Source organism: Podarcis filfolensis (assembly GCF_964270895.1).
Source record: "Podarcis filfolensis genome assembly, chromosome: 4".
Lineage (NCBI taxonomy): Eukaryota > Metazoa > Chordata > Lepidosauria > Squamata > Lacertidae > Podarcis > Podarcis filfolensis.
Genome location: NC_139607.1, coordinates 21621459 through 21643219, shown reverse-complemented (window position 1 = coordinate 21643219; position 21761 = coordinate 21621459). Strand labels below are relative to the sequence as shown.

Here is a 21761-nt window from a genome sequence, read left to right as displayed (position 1 = left end):
TTCGCTTTTATACTGGAGGGAATGCCAGTTCTAAGTGTGCCCTTGCCACATGCAGCTTTTATTTGTATAAAAATAAAGCATTTTTTTAAAAAATCTGCCATCTAGTTGAAAATGTCATAGCCCTAGTAATTACTGGTATGTTATCCCCTGAATCAAGTTCTCTCATACAGGAGATGAGAAACCAGCACAGGAACACCATCTCTCCCGCTTCTCTTCTAAAAAACCTATGGTTCTCATATCTTCCATGACCAGACATGATATTAGTGTCAGCAGCAAAAGAGCCAATTGTGCTACTGTTGGTCCCTGACACTGACAATGGCAGAGATAGTGGCAGAATTCCATACAGGCCCCTTGTACTGCATCCTACAGGTCTTTTCAGTCTTTTTCTGAGCCCTAAAGAACAATGTGTAAACACATATTAGTTCTAGCTTTAGCTGTGTTATACATAACACTACATTTGGGATTTATAAAAGTGAGTAGGCAGAACTCACATATTGTGAAATACGATTTCACAATATCTGTACAACTAGGTCTGTGACCTCAATGGAACCTATTGTTTAGTTTGACTTTTTTCTAAGTATTTTGAGACATGGAATCGTGTTTAGGAAGAAAGAAAAAAATGCAAGTCCTCACTCTTTGGAGTCAACCTATTATCTTGAAATACATTTAAGAATAACCTGCAGTACAAACTCCAAGCCAAACAGCACACTTTTGGAAAAGTTATTTGTATATATATTTCCCACTCGGATAAAAACAAACCAGTGTTTCAATTGCAAAGCTGGTGAAATTTCTATACCTTCCTCTAAGCAAACTTTTTGAGAAAACTAATAGATTAAGGTCAACGCACATCTGTATGTGCTTATACAAGTTACCAAGGCAGAGACACAACATGTGGTTTATGTTTTGAAATGCTTTCTCAGAATAGCCCGAAAACTTCCTCCCAAGAATCTTTCGCAACATGATATCCATCAGTATAAACAAGAAAAGGAAGCGAAGGTACTGCTGGCAAGACACCTTTCTGATTTGATTTGCCACCTCATTATACCTTGCCGCTTCTAACCGCATTAAGCACTTTTTGTGTGGTGACAATATTGACTGGAAGTGAAATTGAGGTTTTTCAAGGTGCTGAACCAATCCTGCCATGCAGCTACTTGCTGCAATTGCCAAATTTTGTGCACACTTTTTCATTTTGAAAAGCATTTCTCCCAAGACAATGGCAAGAAAACACATCACCAAGTATGAAGCGAAATTTTAAAAAGAAAATGAAGTCAAAGCTTTTCTAAGACAAAAAAACCTCCCTTATTTCCGTGAGCAGCTATCATGGTTTTACGTCTACAACGAATTCAAGAAAGCCATTCTCTGCACAAAGAAAAGGGGAAATAATCATAGTTTTACTGCAAAAAATAGGCAGGACTCACACAAGTGCCTTTCAAAAGAGCCGTGCAGTTAAGAGGAAGTTTGCCCTTATCTTCCTTGATGTTGCTGCTTGGAGTGGAAAAACAAACAAACGTAAGTGGGCTTGCTCAGAAGCTGGGGCTCTGGCAATTGCCCTAGGATGCAAGGTGATCTTATTGGTTTTATTCATTTATTTAATAAAATGTATACACTGCTTGATTGTAAAAACAACAACACACCACAAAGCAGTTTACAAAAGGATAAAACAAATCAATAAAAAAATACAACAATAGTTTAAAACATGCAAAAAGTTGAAATACTAATACACATGTCCTCTTCACATGGTCAAATCTGCTCACTGGAACGGGGCCTGTATCAATGCTATGTTGGATGGCACTAGCAAAAGTGTTTTACTCATTATGGCAAAGAGAAGACTAGATACTGTGAAGCAGCCTTGGGAGATAATAAACTGTCACATACTGGTCTGTTTCTCTCCAAACAAACCACAAACGGAAGCCAAGGTATGCTGCTCATTCACTGTAAGTCATAAACCATAAGCTGCCGTGACATGTGAACCAGTCCACAAAATCCAGGGTTCAAATGGTATTTGAACCTGGGTTCCCATGTCTAAGCCCCAAGTTTTGTCTAGCTGACAAAATATCACTTTCTTGAAGCCCTACCATATCAGAGTAAGGCATCAAGGTACTTTTGCAAGATATTGCATCATCCATGTAGACATTTGCGAGGATGGTGGAAAGAAAAGAACTTGTGATTTTTAAAAAGAAAAGGCTTTTGTAAGCCTACAGCTAGGAGTAGTTTTATGAATAGTTTCATGGATATCAACAGTTTCAACAGCTATGCCAAAGTCACACAACAGTTTGCAACCCATAAAGTAGAATGCAGGTCAACAGCTGTGTAGACAGTCAACCAAGTGGTTGATAAAGTTTTGGGGTGTGTTGTCAGCAGTATGCTGATGACACACAGCTCTATTCTCCTTTACATCTGCAGGCATAGCTGTGGATGTGCTGGACCGGTGTCTTGCCTCGGTAATGGACTGGATGAGAGCCAATAAACTGAAGCTCAATCCAGATAAGACAGAGGCACTGTTAGTGGGTGGTTCCCTAGACCAGATGGATGGGAGACTGCCTGCAATTGAGGGATTGACACTCCTTCTTAAGAAGCAGGTATGTAGCTTTGGGGTGCTCCTGGATCCACTGCTGTTGCTTGAGGCCCAGGTGGTGCTGTGTGCCTTCTGTCAGCTTCAACTCATGGTCCAGTTACGCCCCTATCTGGACAAGGGTAGCCTAACTTCCATGGCCTATGCTTTGGTCACCTCTAGGTGGATTATTGCAATGTGTTATACATGGGGCTGCCTCTGAAGATGGTTCAGAAACTTCAGCTGCTGCAAAATTTGATGGCCAGGTTGCTCACCGGACCAAGACGATTTGAGCATATAACATCGATCCTGGCCCAACTACACCATGTGCCAATTAGTTTCCAAGCCCAATCAAAGTGCTGGTGCTGACCTTTGCAGTCTTACATGGTTGAAGACCTCAATACTTTCTTTCTTTCTTTTTTACATTCTTTTCCTTTTTGTTTCCGGTTACCAACATTGTTATGCAATTCCAAGAGCTCTTAACTTTGAAGAGAACAATGCAAAGCCATTTTAAACTGCCTTCAAACAAAGTACAATGCATCCCTGAGGGACTCTTTTTACAGATGTTCTTTGTCCCAAATGCTCCACAGATATGAAAAATGATTCCTAAATATTTATTCTGCTACATCATGTAAGTAGTTCAGATTGTTTTCTGAGCTTGCAGTTTCAAAAGAAACTTTGCAGACCAGTTTTGAACTGTGAGCAGGTAAATGTTCATATGCACATTTCCCTAGGAATTGAGCCTCTTACTGGACGGCACTAAAGCAAGCAAACGTTCCTAAGAATAGAATGCACCTACGCTTGGGCAGAGGTACATAACCAGCTCCTAACTCACCACCTCTTTGTTCTGATCCCCATCTCACCACAGCTACTCTCACATGCTTTGAAATTCTAGCCTTAAATTTTATGACAAATGCAACTGGAATTTCATTTGGAGGGTGTGGAGAGTAAAAGCGGAAGAGGTGAAGACCTCAATACTTTAAGGACTGCCTCTTCCCATACAAACTGACCTGGACCCCGTGCTTGTCATTTGAGGCCCTTCTCTATGTCCCCATCCCCAAGAGGTTTGGAGGGTGACAAAACGAGAAGCAGATTTTTCTGTGATGGTTCCCCGTCTGTGGAGTGCTCTCTCCAGAGAGGCTTGCCTGGCAACTACATGTCTTCTGGCACCAGGCGAAAAATTTCCTCTTTACTCAGGCCTTTGGCCATTAAATAATCTATGGCCTGTTCAATGTTGGGAGGGGGGCTGTTATTATGATAATTTTAAAAATTATGCTGTGTATTATTATGCTCTCTATATTTTATAAATTATACTGCGTAAATTATGTTCCTAATGTTGTGCACCGCCCTGGGATATTTGGCTAAAGGGTGATAGATAAATCAAATAAATAAATCTCCTGTATTTACTATCTGTGCAAGGCTGCAAAAACAAAGAGGATTTTCAAGGATCTGACATACCACAATATTCAGGGCTATAGGCTGGATCTGGTTTTGTGGGTCACAAGTTGTGCAGGCTATGTAAAAACAAGTTAGTCCCTAGATATAGTAGGAAGCCTGCACAACTTATGGCTGAACAAGCCAAACACAAGCCACCAGCTATTTCTTTGGCATGCCAGGAGGTTGACACTCACACATGACCATGGCAGTTTTTACAATCCTAAGCATGCAGCAAAAACCAATATGTTAATGAAGTTTGTGGGCTGCATTTGGCTTGATGGATCACATATTGTAAGGTCTGATCTGTTACGTCAGAGTTAAGACAGTCACATACGCCACCAGCAAGTCAAACTACTGTATTCCATGACTGCTCTGTAGCAATAATAGATACTGAACAGTAGAGGGCAATGCAGTTACATCAATAACTCTAGCCTTTTGAAGGCAAGGCGAATAAATACAACTAAGATAAAGCATAGGCATACAGAACGATATTTAAGGAAATAGACTAAATACAAGGGAATGAATCATTTGGATTGTTACTAATATCCAAAGATAACAACAGCACATGAATGCTATACTCATGGTCCCTCACAAAGATGGCCTAGCGTTCTATATAGAATCAGCAATTGCACATGGAATTATTAGAGAATTAGCCTCATCCACCATAAATATTTTCAGCCTCAAACCAATACTAAGCATTGCCCAAGTGCTAACAATGATTCTGCTTCTTAATTTCTTAATTTTAAGAATAGCCCCTAAGGTCTCTTGGCTTTCTAAGTACCTATTGCCATCTTTCTGAAATCTCAGCAGCCTAAAAAAGTATGCATTTGTGTCACACTGGAGCCAAAGTCCAAACCTCTACACTAGTGCTTAGTGCTTGAGGGGATGTATTTGGGCTTTGTGTTGTTTTCCCCTCAATTATTACTTCCTCGTCCTTTGAAAGTTTCAGAAACCTGAAGTCTGTTGTGGACATGTGTGGACATGTACAGTGGTACCTTGAGTTAAGAACTTAATTCGTTCAGGAGGTCTGTTCTTAACTTGAAACTGTTCTCAACCTCAGGTACCACTTTAGCTAATGGGGTCTCCCTCTGCCGCCACGCTGCCACCGTGCGATTTCTGTTCTCATCCTGAGGTAAAGTTCTTAACCCAAGGTACTATTTCTGGGTTAGTGGAGTCTGTAACCTGAAGCGTCTGTAACCTGAGTGTCAGGGAACTGCCATCGGCTCAGGGGCGAGAGGGGAAAAGGCGGATGGATTACAGAGAGCCCCCAAAGATCATGGGAAGCAGCACTTCCTCAGCGGAGGAAGGAAGCCATGCCTCTAGTGGGGAGGAGACGCAGGGCTCGGAGGATGCAAGGCGATGCCAGGACACCTTGCCTGAGCAAAGCGGGGAGGAGGGAGGTCCCCCTTTACCCAAGCCTTCCTTGCACAGTAGGCTTTCGCGCAGAGAGGGGAGGTGCAGACTGGGGGTCAAGAAACTACTCTGCTGGGGAAGATTTAAGGACCGCCCACTCTCAGATTCTGCCAGTGAATGAGCAAGACATGGAATAGAGGCGCTCTGCGTTGTAAAGGTTTTTTTTAGCACTAATAAGAAAGCTTTAGAACAGACTAGTGAGGCATCTTGCCTGATTGCTCTCGAGCAACCACCTGATACCCTTAACACTGAGGTACCACTGTACTCATGTGTTTATTCACCTATGCACGCAAACATTTTTTTAAAAGGCTATCTTGGAACAATGCCATAATGAACCTTTACCAAAAACAATTTTCTCTCCTCTCCTTCTCACCCACTCTCCAGCAGCCACTACCCAAGGGAGGAGGCCGGCAGCGGCAGCCATGGAGAGACCATGGAGAGGCAACAGGATGCTCTGTCGCAGTCGCCACTGCCGTGGCAGCTGCTCAGGACAAGCACTGGCTTTTCCTCCTTCCTGAGTTCGGCACTGGCGGTGCTGGGGGGAAGGGACTGGGACATTTTGGGATCATATCAGAAGCCAGTTTGGCTTTTGTAATTCCGGGACTGTCCCTGGAAAATAGGGACATTTGAGGGTATGCCACACATGAGCGCTTGCATGAAAATTCTAAGAGTGAGCCCAAAGCACAGGAGAGCCGAGTACAAAAAGTTCATATACCAATTTATCGGCAGGATTTCTAAAATCTGCCTGCTCTTACTTGCTTACCGCCCCCCCCACTCCATAGTCTCTGGTAATAACAGCAATTTCCTGAGCAGCTACAGCCTGGTTCCCAATGGAGCATTGCTTATAAAGCAAATAAGGTAAAGGTAAAGGGACCCCTGACCATTAGGTCAAGTCATGACCGACTTTGGGGTTGTGACACTCATCTCGCTTTATTGGCCAAGGGAACCGGCGTACAGCTTCCGGGGTCATGTGGCCAGCAGGACTAAGCCGCTTCTGGTGAACCAGAGCAGTGCACGGAAACGCCGTTTACCTTCCTGCTGGAGTGGTACCTATTTATCTACTTGCACTTTGAGGTGCTTTTGAACTGCTAGGTTGGCAGGAGCAGGGACCGAGCAACGGGAGCTCACCCCGTGGCGGGGATTTGAACCGCCAACCTTCTGATCGGCAAGTCCTAGGCTCTGTGGTTGAACCCACAGTGCCACCCACGTCCCTATAAAGCAAATAAAGGTAAAGGTAAAGGTACCCCTGCTCGTACGGGCCAGTCTTGACAGACTCTAGGGTTGTGCACTCATCTCACTCTAGAGGCCGGGAGCCAGCGCTGTCCGCAGACACTTCCAGGTCATGTGGCCAGCATGACAAGCTGCATCTGGCGAGCCAGCGCAGCACACGGAACGCCGTTTACCTTCCCGCTGGAAAGTGGTCCCTATTTATCTACTTGCACCCGGGGGTGCTTTCGAACTGCTAGGTTGGCAGGCGCTGGGACCGAACGGCGGGAGCGCACCCCGCCGCGGGGATTCGAACCGCCGACCATGCGATCGGCAAGTCCTAGGCGCTGAGGTTTTACCCACAGCACCACCCGTGTCCCTTAAAGCAAATAGGCAATAGCAAATGAGGCATCAGTCACCAGCATACTGAAAAGTGTACATCGTTCTGCAGACAAACTGCTAATAGGTGGTAGAATGCGCCTGAGACAGGGCTGTAGCTCAGTATTTTACATGGAGAAGGTCACAGGTGCAATTCCTGGTGTCTCTAGGTAGGACTCAGGAAAGACTGCTGCCAAAAATCTGGAGAGCTGCTGCCATTCAGTGTTGACCATGCTAAGCTAGATAAGCCAATAGCCTAGCAGTCAACGCTTTCCAACCTTTTTGAGTCCACGGCTCCCTTGACCAAGTACATTCTTTCTGCGGCACCCCTGAGGGGCTCAGGGGCCCGGTTATGTCACCCCTTGCCTACAGGGCTGGCAGCCTCTCGCCTTTTTTCAAACACCCTCCCCTTGTGGAGTGTTCCCTCAGCCTCCTCTCCTCTCCTTGGGAGTCCTCAGGGCAGCTTCTGCTGCAACAGCTGTGCAAACCTTTGGGAAGCAGAGATGTGAGAGGACATCAGAGGAGGGAGGGAAGGAAAGAGGGACAGAGGCCAGTGTTGTCCGCGGCACCCCTGGCCATCGCTCAAGGCAGATTTCTAATGACAACTAGGGCATTTCGGGAAATGTCGTTTCACGATACTGGGAAAACAGCAACTTATTTTACAGTAATTTACAACTGGGAGTGATTGTGTCATCCTCCCATTTCATACCACTGTTCTATAGCGGAACTAGGGCTTTGAAAGAGTGGCTGGGGAAGTCCAGCCAGATGGGCGGGGTATAAATTATTATTATTATTATTATTATTATTACAAAAGGATTGTCTTCTTTCTCCACTGGAAAATTCCCCAGAATACACAGGACCACATCAGGTTCCATCCGTCTCTGAGGGTGGGACATCTGAATGCCATTAATAATTCTCCCTCATTTTCTCTCAACCAACGCTGTGCAGCCCATGGCATTCTCTTTCCTTCTTTCATATACAGTCATACCTCGGGTTACAGATGCTTCAGGTTGCGTTTTTTTGGATTACGGACCGCCGAAACCCAGAAGTACCGGAACGGGTTACTTCCGGGTTTCAGCGGTCACACATGCGCAGAAGCGCTAACTCACTCTTTGCGCATGCACAGAAGCACTGAATCGCAACACGCGCGTGCACAGATGCGCCGCTGTGGGTTGCGAACATGCATCCCGCACGGATCACGTTCACAACCCGAGTGTCCACTGTATATGTGCCATGCATTTCACTGTACAGTGGTACCTCGGGTTACATACGCTTCAGGTTACAAACTCCGCTAACTGAGAAATAGTACCTCGGGTTAAGAACTTTACTTCAGGATGAGAACAGAAATCGTGCTCTGGTGGCACGGCAGCAGCAGGAAGCCCCATTAGCTAAAGTGGTGCTTCAGGTTAAGAACAGTTTCAGGTTAAGAACGGACCTCGGGAACAAATTAAGTATTTAACCCGAGGTACCACTGTATTGTATTAGGTCAACTGACAGCAAATCTTCATGAGGAGTTTAATGTTGCTATTATGTGATGAAATGTAGTCCTCCATCCTGTTAGTTACAATTTTCATAGTAATCACCAGTAGGAGAATTAGTTATCATTAGGATTTACTAGGAATGAAAGGGAAGTGCAAAAAACCTAACCTCTGCATTCACAACGTGCTTTCGATTTTGAAAAGAAGGGTTACAAATGACATGCGCAGGGGGATTTCCACAGGAGCACAGAGTTAAAGCGTAATGATTTATCAGAAACTCCCTGCCCTATAAAAATAAACAAAATGTATGCTTATAATATACAGCCATTACAACAATAAATGTGAATATGTTTATTTCTTTACAGTACTTCAGCCATATGAATGCTTATGTTTATGCCATGATTTAATTTAATTTAATTTAAATTTAATTTAAGGGTAGGAAAGCAGAAAAACCACACTCTAGCAGACAGGAGGAAATATTTGGTCAGCTGACATATATAACAAGAACGAAACGTGCCTTGTTTATGCACCTATAGATTATTCACAATATTTTTTTATTGGAGAAAATCTATATAACCAATCAGGGAACTAGTTGCATTATTTCATTTCCTGACTGTAAATGAGGGCTTCTATTTTAGTCAACGGAAGTTATTACAGAGACAAGAGCTCCAAATCTTTTGCAGATCAGAGAGTACAAAGAAGGCATCTCTAAAAGAACAGCAAAGTGCAACCAGGTAGGAAATGTGATTAATTATCCATCTCCGTTTGTGCTATCAACCATTTAAAAATATCTACATATACAAATATACCGGTTCTAAAGCAGCAAAATAAAATTGAATGCCACCACTGTTTAAAGCTTTTAACACTAATACTTCAGTATTGTAATGTAAGTGATTTTTAACTTTCTGAACTACATGCAATTTTTCAAAATCCCTGCAGTTTTTTATCAAATAACTAGAATGAAAGACTGACAACATAAAGACCATCTCTATAACAAAGGGAGAACTGTTCCCACATTTCTGAAATAATGAATACACTATACGTACAATATCTTCAGTTAATTTAAATTCAGAGGCATTGAGAAATACAAGGAGTTGCTGAAAAATTGTGTTTTTCCTGTAGAATTAAACAAATGAAAGGATAAACCAAAGCAAACTCAGGATATATATACGCCATATTTATGATCCAAAGACTTACTTTAGGCACACCTAAGGCACTGCATACACTCTGTGGGGTTTCTACTTTCTTATTTTTGGACAGATTTCCATGTAATGCTGCAATCTCCTTTGAAAGTCAACTCAGCTCCAAACATTACCAGCCACATTTCACAGGGGCAAGCTACTTTTAAAAAAATATAAGCCTCGCACCCTCTGTTGCAAGGTTCTTTAGATCCAAACCCATGTTGTGTTGTGTTATGTTGTATTATAACAGAATTGTTACTAAAAGTACTTATACCAGCCTAATTTTAAACTGCTAAACATTAATGTTGTGACCATTTTCACATTATCTTTAAGGTTAGGTTTATTAATAAGCAAATTAAAATAAGCTGCTGGGAAAGCAGTTTTTTGATGGACCTGATTATTCAGTTACAGCAGCTAAATGTTTTTACCACCAAACATAGCAAATGGGTCCAAATTCTGAGGTCCTCTATGCCCAAAATACAATTCTAAATGTGCAGCACTTCCGGGTTTGTTTGTTTTTAAAGTCACTTGCCTGGTAGCCCTCGTAAACAAGATCTGCCTGATGAGAAATCCATTTTTTTGTTGTCGTTCAGTCAGCCAGTGTGCCACAAACTTCTCAATGTATCTCCGATCAAGTAGATCACTAAAAATGTTAAATTTGCCCAACAGCTGCCCTTTCCATACTTCTTCCTTACATTTTCTCGACTTAACGCACCAAAATGGTGACAAATGGACCAGCCAAGAATAAACTTTGGCTACAATTCTGTTGGTGAACCACAAACTTGGGTTTGGATGATACTCAAAGCCAAACCTCAGCTTGGCTCAGTGTGGGATGGGAACAAAAGGAACCAAGGAAGAGCAAAGCAGCTGGGAGCACTTTTCTGGGAGCCCACACATTCACACGGCCCAGTAAGCCATGGTTTGGCTTACTGTGCGTTGCGAATCTGGCCAGACTGTGCTAGATGATCTATCTAAAATTCCAGAGGTACGGTACACATACAAAGGTAAAGTACTGAGAGATAAGCAGCAGTAGTTCATGGCTGGCAGAGTCTTCTCTTACTAAAGTGAACAGGTTTAGCCATAGTTCAGTGGCAGAGCACATGCTCTGGTTGCCGAATTCCTTCAACGTTCCAGGTTCAATTTCTGGCATCTCCAGGTAGGGCTGGGAGACACTCCTCTCTGAATCCCTAGAGGGCCATTGCCACTTGGTATAGATGCTATTGAGCATGATGTGCCAATGGTCTGACTCCCATGGATGGGGAACCTGTGGCTCTCTAGATTTTAATGGGCGACCAATGGTCAGGGATGAGGGAAACTGTAGTCCAACAATGCCTTCAGGGCCACAGTTTAGCCACTCCTTTGTTAAATTTAAGTTTTATACTGAAAAACAAGGATGTGGTCCCCTCCAACATGAAAGCAATGTTTCTGAGGTTGGAAACCAGTGTTGCTTTCTAACTACATCTGGGCTAAGCAATCAGTTCTGAGCATGTACTTGTAACATGTTGTGGTAACAAATATATTCCAAATTTCATCTAAGCAAACTAGTCATGTTTTTTCTTTCATTTCTAACACACTCAGTATTTAAGCCTTTCTTCCTATTCATATAAATAACTAGATGTCGAAATGTTATATCATTTCCCAGCTTGCTTTTATTCTCACAAATTTACAACACCATCTTGAAAATTTTCATTCAGAAGTTCAGCGGTGTTCAATAGGGCTTGTTTCAAGCTAAGCACGTAGAAGACTCCAACCCTAAATTACCAAAACCACTTCTGTTGTTTAGTCTACACTAAGGCTCATAGGCTAAAGGGAACTAGAAAGCCTTAACACACAGCTGCAAACTTTAGTTTGCTTTCATTTCCAAGGTTCTATTGACCTAGGAAACCTAAATAATCCAGTGGACAATGGCAAGATAAATTGGTTATCATGTGTCCTAGTCTACACATGCCACCAACTGCACAGCAGGAACATGTGTTTGGGTCTTTAACCAAGGATTTTGGTGTATTAGGGTAAACTAGGTCTCTTGGTGATGGGTCTTAGGGATGAAATACTAGTCATATAAGGGGGAAAGGGGCTGTGGATCAAGAGGTTCTCTGGAACTTGGGGAAAACAATGCCCTTCAAGGGCCCTTGAGCCTTGCATGTTATGAGGCTTTCGGGGTGAAGACTTGGGGGAGGAACACGAGGCTGCGGATTCTCTTGGAACCCTGACTAAAATCAAGTACAAATTATAAAGATGGAGATGGGAGGAGCAGAACCTGACTATATTCCTGAAGAACCAAGCACAGTTTTTCCATCTGGATCCCCTCTTAAGGGTTTGGTCATATGAAAGAGGGATTTTCCTAGACTGAAGAATGGGAAAGGTATCTAAAGCTGTCATGAGTAGGTAGTCTGTGGGGTGAAGTATTATGTTAGCAGAAATTGGGTGATAGTCTCTAACCTTGATGGGTACTGCTGTGTTTACCAGTTCCTGGCATAATGTTTCCTAGGCAGGCCTCTAAAACCAATCAAGAGGTGTTCTGTAATGGTTTGATCGCTGTAGGAACCAGGCTGGGAGGAAGACACTTGCATATTCCGGAGGTCTCACACACTTCTTTGCATAACAAGTGAGAGTCATTCCAGTTGCTAAAGAATGATTTTATCCTGGCTCTCTTAGCCAATGCTAAGTTTAGTTTCTCAAACAAAAATTGAGATTTCTAAAGTCATGGTGCGAATGAACATTCAAAATGGTAGTGGGACCTCAGTAACAAATTTGGATCTAGAATCCATGTTAGATATGATGTGTTAACGCCGATTGGCTATTTTCTTTGCTTTCTCATCTAAGTTGAAGATCCCATCCAAACTGTACTAAACAAAGAATACAGCAGCTTCTTGACAGTATTATGTGGGCTCCATGTCAGCTACTCGTGGTGGCTTAAGCCAAAGGCACTGCAACAGCCTCATGTATGTGATGCTAAGCTAGCTGACTGGTGGTCTAAATTCCATTATAGCAGGTTTGTAAATAATCAATTGCTCATTCACCTGTGATGAGTAAGAACCTCCTCCAGCGTACTAGGCAGGAAGCTTAACAAAATGTCACCTTTTAAAGGGCAGCACAAGTTACTTTCATAGGTGGGGGGAGGGTAGGAACGTTAGTAAAAGTTGAGTAGGTTGGTAACTTGCAGACGTATTTGCAAGACTGCATTGCAGCAAGCTACTACAAAATATCTAGTGGTTAGGACTGCATTGCCATAACTAACTTTGTGGTAGCTAAAGGCTCCTTAAGAGACTAGCTTAACTCTCTGTCCTATGTGATGCTTTTGCATACAGCTGCTGTGCTTCATTTGGACTTTCTGGAACCACAGATTTCAATGCTAACAATGATCAGCCGCTGCAGTAGTAGCAAAGACTGCAATCTTTGCAAGAAATGTGCAAGTGTCAAAACCAGTGGCACCCGCCACTTCTGCACATGAAAAAACACACAGCAGAGGCAGCTCAAAAGCACAGCTGCTCAGAAGACGAAGCGAGACTAAAGGTTTTCTCATTCAGCCACAAAAACAGGGAGGGTGTGGGGAGCTGCAAAGCAACAAGGCACTGGCAACCCACCCAAGAGACTGAAAGAAAGTAAAAAGACTCTCTTTTACCATGTTCAGAACTTCCTCTTTCAAATTATCTGCTGCCAAAAGACTGCAGAGTTTTTCAATCTACTTCCCTCTACTTTCAACCACATCTTCTTATTTCAGATATGAGCATACTGGAGGAGGAGGGAGATATGGTCATTCTTTGACATGAGTAACGATGCATAAATACGTTGTTCAGACTTTGCCACTTACAGCAAATACAGTGGTACCTCGGGTTAAGTACTTAATTCGTTCCGGAGGTCCGTTCTTAACCTGAAACTGTTCTTAACCTGAAGCACCACTTTAGCTAATGGGGCCTCCCGCTGCTGCCGCGCCGCCGGAGCACGATTTCTGTTCTCATCCTGAAGCAAAGTTCTGGGTTAGCAGAGTCTGTAACCTGAAGCATATGTAACCCGAGGTAACACTGTAAAATGAGTTTGCATTAACACATTGTGTATGAGAAAACCCACTGAATATTGAGGAAATATTTTTGTCTGTTGTTAATTCTGCAATATTAATAAATACCAAGCAATTGCTCTTGCACAACAGCCTACTCTTTATGCTCTTTAGGCAACAACAGCACATTTGATAATTAGTGAAATGCTCAGCATTTCTCTGTAACGAGGGTGGGGGATCATGGACTACTGATGAACCCTTAGCCAGTTTCTAGTGAACCACCTGTTGGTACCTGGAATTTCTGCAAATAATAGTAGTAGTAGTAGTAGTAGTAGTAGTAATAATAATAATTATGCTAAACTAGGCCAGCCCTGGTCTGATTCAAGTCAATGCATTCTTAAGTTCTTAATCAAGAAAGAATGCTTAGACTCACCACAGGACTCACTATGTCAGAGCCAATGCAGAAACCATGAAAATGCATTCCTGCTTTGTAGATTCTAGCATGCCCTGGGAGATTCCAGTAAGATTCAAGCAGAGTCTACAAAACTGAAGTTAGTCCACCCTTCCTCTAGTTCCCTTCCTCAGCAAAATGTATCAGCAAGGGGCCAGTCCACTGTCCCTCAGACCTTGTGGGGGGCCGGACTATATTTTTGGGTGGGGTGGGGATGAACAAATTCCTATGCCCCACAAATAACCCAGAGATGCATTTTAAATAAAAGCACACATTCTACTCATATAAAAACACCAGGCAGGCCCCACAAATAACCCAGAGGTGCATTTTAAATAAAAGCACACATTCTACTCATGTAAAAACACCCTGACTCTTGGACCATCCGCAGGCCAGATTTAGAAGGCAACTGGGCCGGATCCGGCCCCCAGGCCTTAGTTTGCCTACCCATGCTCTACAATATAGTTATTATAAAGTTACTTCTCTAAAAAACTTGTTTGTGTTTTTTTCCCTAAACAATAGTCATTGGCATGATTTGCACATCACTTTAAACCATAGTTTAAACTATGTTTAAATGTGGACACACAGCTAATGCACATGCAGATGCTTCACTCCTCTCCCACTCCTGTTGCACTACCAGGAATGAAGTCATGATCTGCCTTTTTCAGCATGTTCTGGTCTCACTGATCTCTAGGTAAAAGCCAAACCCCGAAGAAAATTATGTGTATACATAAAATGCACAAAAGGATGGTTAGATAAATAATTGTTCTCCACTGGGCTCCCTTGTAGAGGCTCAACATAGTACGTTCATGTTTATTTTTTTCAAAGATATATATATTTAGTTCTCTAAATCACCTTTATAACTATAAAAAAAACGAATGAGCTACCTTCTGATATAAAATTATGTGCTAATTCTTCAGGCTAACAATCATGACTTTCTGCACAAACCTTGCACAGATCACAGAGGGGAGAAAATGACATTTTAATTTTTTAAAATAAAAGCAGTTAACCTAGAGTTGCTGAATGGAGGTAGAAACTTATTACAGACCATGTTCCTTCTCTTAAACCTTCTACATTTCAGGGGGATGGACTCGATGACCCTTGGGATCCCTTCCAACCCTACAATTCTATGAAAAACTGCTTTGCTGTGGCTGATTTCTCTGCCCCGCTCCACCCACCTGCCCATTTTGCATTAGCATCAGCGTTTTACAGAATTTCAAGGGGTCATTTGTAACTTATAAAGATCTCATGGGTCTATAAACTAAGCTAGCACATCAGAGGTTATGGTCAGCCGAAGTTTAACATGCAACGTTTTAAGAGAAACCACTTTCTCCCCAGTGAAATGCAAGCACGGGACTGCCCGGTTCCAAATGCATCTTCCCCATTGCAAACTGACCTGACTGATTGTGCGACTTAATTTATCATTGATCTGTTTTGTTTTTAGGTATCATGTTGTAAGTTGTGAATAACTACAATCAAAATCTAATTGCAATGTCTGGAAGCGACCATCCTGAAGAGTACAGAATTTCATCGCTTGTCTTCTACAGCTTTATTTTCACAATTGGCTTATTTGTTAACGTCACGGCTCTCTGGGTCTTCAGCTGTACCACCAAGAAGAGAACAACGATAACTATATACATGATGAACGTTGCATTGCTTGACTTGCTTTTTATATTTTCCTTGCCTTTTCGGATGCTTTACTATGGCAAACGGTCTTGGATCTTTGGAGATGTCTTCTGCCAGGTTCTTAGTGCGTTTACAATTTTTTACCCCAGCATCGCTCTATGGCTGCTAGCTTTTATAAGCGTGGATAGATATCTGGCTGTTGTGCAGCCCAAACATGCTAAGGGACTCAAGAACACAACCAAAGCTCTGACAGCCTGCATAGGCCTTTGGATAACGACTCTGGCAACATCTTCTCCACTGTTGTTCTTAGATTCTGATCCAGACAGAACGTCAAACTTCACCACTTGCATTAAGATGATGGATATTATCTACCTAAAGGAAGTCAATGTATTAAATCTTTCTCGACTGATTCTTTTCTTCTTGATCCCTCTATTTATCATGATTGGTTGTTACCTAGTCATCATTCACAGTCTCGTTCGTGGAAGAACTTCCAAGCTGAAACCAAAGGCTAAAGAGAGGTCCATCAGAATTATTGTGACACTGATTGTCCAAGTGCTTGTGTGTTTTGTGCCTTTTCACATTTGTTTTGCATTTCTGATGCTCCAGCATGGACCTGTAAGTTACAACCCATGGGGAGCATTTACCACCTTTCTCATGAATCTCAGCACATGTCTAGACGTAATTTTGTACTATCTTGTTTCTAAACAATTTCAGGCCCGAGTGATCAGTGTCATGCTTTATCGTAATTATCTTCGAAGCGTACGAAGGAAAAGTATACGATCTGGAAGCATGAGGTCATTAAGTAATATCAACAGTGAGATGATATAAAAAACTGTCAATAAATACTTGAATAGTATTCAACAGAGCACAAGAAAGTATAGCAAAACTTTAAGAACAAATGGAAAATGTCAAAGAAGAAAGAAATAACTACCATTCCTTTCTGAAATGGTTTCCACTCTGAAAAAAGAGGTTAGCCTATTTGGACATGCAATGAGACTCCTGCTTATTAAATAAATTCAATTTTATACCTGTTTCCTTATAATTTTATTATCTTTGCTGCTTGGGTGTAAAGATTATGTTATCTTTCTGGAATTACAAAATCTGAAACTTGGTTGAAAATTGTATTATTCCAGTGTTTATAGGATTGCCACACACATGCAAGAGGGGGGAGGCGTGGAAAGGGGGAAACTGTAGAATTCCTTATTTTGAAATAAAAGCCTGTAGAATTCTGTATTTCAAAATCAAGTTTTCACCTGCAATAAACATTTAAGTAATAACAACTGATACTGCCTAACCTGTTATTTGCGCCTGCCAAAATAAGAGCAAGAGGCAAAGACTTCCACACAAGCAAACAAGCATGGAAGCCAGCACTGTGCCCCTGGCTGCAACAAAGTTTGTAATGCTGAAGGCTTCATTCTTGCAATGCATTGAGAAGAACCTTAAACAGCTCAGGACCGCAGCACTTCAAGGTTCACCTTTCCCCATATGAATCAACTTGGAACTGCGATCAATATCTGAGGCCCTTCTGTGTGTACCTCCTTCATGATAGGTCCAGAGGGTGGAAACACGAGAAGGGGTCTTTTCTGCAGTGGCTCCCCATTTGTGGAATTCTCTCCCCAGGGAGACTCGCCTGGTGCCTTCATTATACGCCTTTAGGTTCCTGGTGAAAACATTCCTCTCCAACCATGCCTTTGGCTGATTCACATTCTATGTCTTTTTAGATGTGTTTGTTTAAATTGTTTTGGTTTTGTTTTCACTGTGTATTTTGTGTTTTATTTTGTATTTGCATGCTGTGAACTGCCCTGAGATCTTCGGATGAAGGGCAGTATACAAATTTATTTAACAACAACAACCTTGGACAAAAAGCATTTTGTTTCTGCAGCGGTTCTGATATGGACAGGGTGGAACCCTCCCAAACGAAAACAAAAATAGTCCAGCCTGTCAAATTGAAGGGCCTTTTGCTAATTATAAAAATAACAACAAAGTATAGTAACATGATAGTATCTGAATATAAAATACAAATCTTTACGGCAAACCTGAAAGGAACTTTTAAGTACCATAACAAATCTTTGGGGCTTTCTATTGCTTTCTGTTAGTGCAATGTAATAGCCTTTACTTCCAAATCTGGTATAAGTATTATCAGTTTATCATCAAAAAGGAAGATTTCGCAACTAAAAGTAAAGGTACTCCTGACCGTTAGGTCCAGTCGCGGACGACTCTGGGATTGCGGTGCTCATCTCGCTCTATAGGCCGAGGGAGCTGGCGTTTGTCTGCAGACAGCTTCTGGTTCATGTGGCCAGCATGACTAAGCCGCTTCTGGCGAACCAGAGCAGCGCATGGAAACGCCATTTACCTTCCCGCCAGAGCGCTACCTATTTATCTACTTGCACTTTGACGTGCTTTCGAACTGCTAGGTTGGCAGGAGCTAGGACTGAACAACAGGAGCTCACCCCGTCGCAGGGATTTGAACCGCCGACCTTCTGATTGGCACGCCCTAGGCTCTGTGGTTTAGACCACAGCACCACCCGCGTCCCAGATTTCACTGCTACTACTACACAAAACATGTCAGTGCTCTCTTTGAACCTACTGCACTTTACAGCTCATTGGCAAAAAAAAATTACAAGGGTTCTGCTGTTTTACATTCCTGATGCAGCACTTATCAGCCCTCCCAACCCCCCAAGTTGTGGCCTTCTGAGAAACAGAAATAGAAAATTCAGTATACAGTCAAAGCTCGGAACTCGAATGGCTCTGTTCTCGAATGTTTTGCTCCCGAACGCCGAAAACCTGGAAGTGCTCCAGTTTTCAAATATTCCTCGGAAGTTGAACAGCTTCTGAGGCACATTTTTCATCCCCCCTCCCCCGACTTTGCAGCCAGTCCAGTGATCCTCAGTTTTTGAACATTTTGGAAGCCGAGCAGTCTTCTGGAACGAATTACGTTCGAAAACCGAGGTTCCACTGTACTTAATATGTGTAGCTTATACTCCCAGCTGTTTTTGAATTGAATAAAAGTACAGTGGTACCTCAGGTTAGGAACTTAATTTGTTCTGTAGGTCCGTTCTTAACCTGAAACTGTTCTTAACCTGAAGCACCACTTTAGCTAATGGGGCCTCCCACTGCCGCCGTGCCGCTGGAGCACGATTTCTGTTCTCATCCTGAAGCAAAGTTCTTAACCCAAGGTACTATTTCTGGGTTAACAGAGTCTGTAACCTGAAGCATCTATAACCTGAAGCGTCTGTTACCCGAGGTTCCACTGTACTTACAAACTTACACAAAATAAGGCACATGCTATCAATTTTATGTATCTAAAGTCACACACACATACACACAAATAAAGAAAGACAGCTTTTCAAGAAACTTTGAATGGACTTTTTGATGAAACTTGATTTCCATTTCAAAAGTGGCCATGTTCATGAAAACAATTCGTCTTTTTCATATATGTTAGCAGCCATAATTCATCACCTGCTGTCGCCTGGGCTTCCTTCTCTCTTTTTTCCAAATCAAAATAATTTATTCAATGACCCCAATTTATTCAGTGCAGGATCCCAGCCAATTGGGTGCTGTATAATAAAAGTGACATATAGCCAATAAAATTTGGCTATGCGAGGGTATCAGTGAGGGCAAATGAAGCATTCCCATTGCTTCACTCTTAATAGCAAGAGGAAAACAAACACCCCCCCCAGTGCCCAGATGACCAAGCTAACACTTCTTATCTTACAATACAAGGTTTTCCCCTCAAAACAATTTCAGTTGTAAGTAGCAAAGTTTATTGCTCACTGGCCAATCAGGCCTCATGTGTACATACAAACATACATACTAGTATATATAGCTCATGATCAACAAAGGAACATCAGAACAAATATCTGTGATGGTGGGCTAGTTATAAACTTTCCCTCACAAAATATTAATATCTATAATCTTAACACGTTTCAGTTTTGTGTAGGTGTGCATGATCAGTTAGTAGAGTGTGGAACAGGATGCTGAGAAGTAACGAATAAAAGAAATGCATTTCCTTATAAGACTTAAAACTGTACTAACTACATCCCTTAAAACCATATTTAAGGTACCCAGAGTTCAGCAAACCCCTTAACAAGCTGCGGTACTTACAATCCCGACGGCAAACTATTGATGGTGAGGCCAAAAGAATATTCAACAGCTTCTACAAGGAGGAGATCAAACAATACTGACAGCATCCAGGAGCCCAGCAAAAATGACTGAAAAAGAGGAACACAAATGCTCAGAATCACAAACTTAATACATCTTCCCACAGGCTTGAGGTGCACACCGTCTTTAAAAGACTTTTCTAAGGTCTAAAGACGATTTTTAGTTTTCTGGATTTTAGACAGAAGAGAAGAAAGTGGCGAAAGAGATCATAATCCGGAGAGCAAATACTTCAGCTCCCAACTTTGGTCTACCTAAACACAGTGATACAATTCCCAGCACCCTTAACATGTTTTGCACTAAGTTTGCCGACAGGGAGTAAGATACAAAGCATGAAGATGTAAAAACGTGAGAGGAAACAGAACTGGAACTTACAGAAAATTTTCTGCTGCCATATCTTCTTTCAAATATCCTGAAGTTGTAGATGAGCAAGCTGCTACAGAATGTGTCTTTGAGATCAAGACATACTGTTCTCCCACATACAAGTCTCCAAACCTGAAAGTAGCAGAAAACACATGAATATGCATGAATATGTCCCAAATGCCAATTGTTCTTTTGGTAAGATAATTTAAAAGAAAAAGTTGCTTATATGAACACGTTTTCAACTTTCGTCTTATAAACTGCATGTCAACTCAAGGCACACTAGATACAATTCCAGTGCACGTACCTAACGTAGCTTGCTCTGTACTTTGAGAACCAATGGTCCATAGCACTATAAAGCCATAATACATACAAGGCCATAAAATGTTAATAGAGAGCAAAAGAAAACCTTCTAGCAAGGACACTGCTATTGCTGGAACAAGTTATTATCCTGGATCCCCTTTTAAAGACAAACCACAAAAGGAAATAAATGACTGTGTCCGCACTCTGTACCCACAGAGGTTTGCTACAGATATTTCTATCCATAGAACACTGGTCCTGAAAGATCTTCATTGGCTCCCAGTACGTTTCCGAGCACAATTCAAAGTGTTGGTGCTGACCTTTAAAGCCCTAAACGGCCTCGGCCCAGTATACCTGAAAGAGCGTCTCCACCCCCATCATCCAGCCTGGACACTGAGGTCCAGCTCCGAGGGCCTTCTGGTGGTTCCCTCGCTGTGAGAAGTGAGGTTACAGGGAACCAGGCAGATGGCCTTCACGGTAGTGGCGCCTGCCCTGTGGAACGTCCTCCCAGCAGATGTCAAGGCAATAAACAACTATTTTACTTTTAAAAGACAACTGAAGGCGGCCCTGTTTAGGGAAGTTTTTAATGTTTGACGCTGTATTGTTTTTAATATTCGGTTGGAAGCTGCCCAGAGTGGCTGGGGAAACCCAGCCAGATGGGCGGGGTATAAATAAAGAATTATTATTATTATTATTATTATTACATCATCATCAACTTTTTTTCTTGTTCCAACAAGATTAAACATCATATACCCATTTCACATTACGGTCCACATGACACGGTACAGCTGCAAGGCTGTGTCTTGTGGTTCCGTAGGGGGTGGGGATTAGCATCTTATTTAAAGAGCAAAAATGTCATGCTGGTAGAGAAACACTTCCCTCCACCTGCCTGGTGCTCATCTCTCTACATTCTTCCCCCAAACATTACTTTCCTTTCTCCAGACTCAGATACTAGGATGCATACTGACAGTGGCCTGGTTAGCATATCATGGAAAGCCAAGCACTGGCTTACTGGAAGCGTCCAAATGTAGCTCAATCGAAGTTTGTAGTTAAGAAGGAGAGAGCTTAACCATAATCTTGTGCTCAGATGACACATTAAAACAAACCTTGGTTTAGCTGTCATGCCAACAATAAGAGAGGAAAAAGTGGCTGTAATTTCTCTCTGGAAGCCAGCATTTTCATCCTAAATCATGGTTTGGTGTTATGTAAGAATGTGGACGGTAGAAGACTG

At 42.2% G+C, this 21761-nt stretch overlaps 2 protein-coding genes across 2 annotated transcripts in view; one reads left to right on the top strand and one right to left on the bottom strand.

Moving 5' to 3' along the window:
* Positions 1-21761, bottom strand: part of UBAC2 (UBA domain containing 2) — a 78999-nt gene that overhangs the window by 48357 nt on the left and 8881 nt on the right. Inside the window, exons 3-4 of the mRNA XM_083610972.1 lie at positions 20246-20365; positions 19817-19923 (exon numbers count right to left, since the gene is read on the bottom strand). Coding sequence (XP_083467098.1) covers positions 19817-19923; positions 20246-20365 — 227 coding nt within the window. The remainder of the gene's footprint in view (positions 1-19816; positions 19924-20245; positions 20366-21761) is intronic.
* GPR18 (G protein-coupled receptor 18) lies at positions 8878-16996 on the top strand. The gene is made up of 2 exons (XM_083610992.1): positions 8878-9197; positions 15531-16996. The coding sequence occupies exon 2, from the start codon at positions 15578-15580 to the stop codon at positions 16538-16540; it is 963 nt and encodes a 320-aa protein (XP_083467118.1). The 5' UTR covers positions 8878-9197; positions 15531-15577; the 3' UTR covers positions 16541-16996.

Excerpts from the sequence above, each read along its gene's own strand:
- GPR18 (XM_083610992.1), top strand. The coding sequence starts at position 15,578 with ATGTCTGGAAGCGACCATCCTGAAGAGTACAGAATTTCATCGCTTGTC.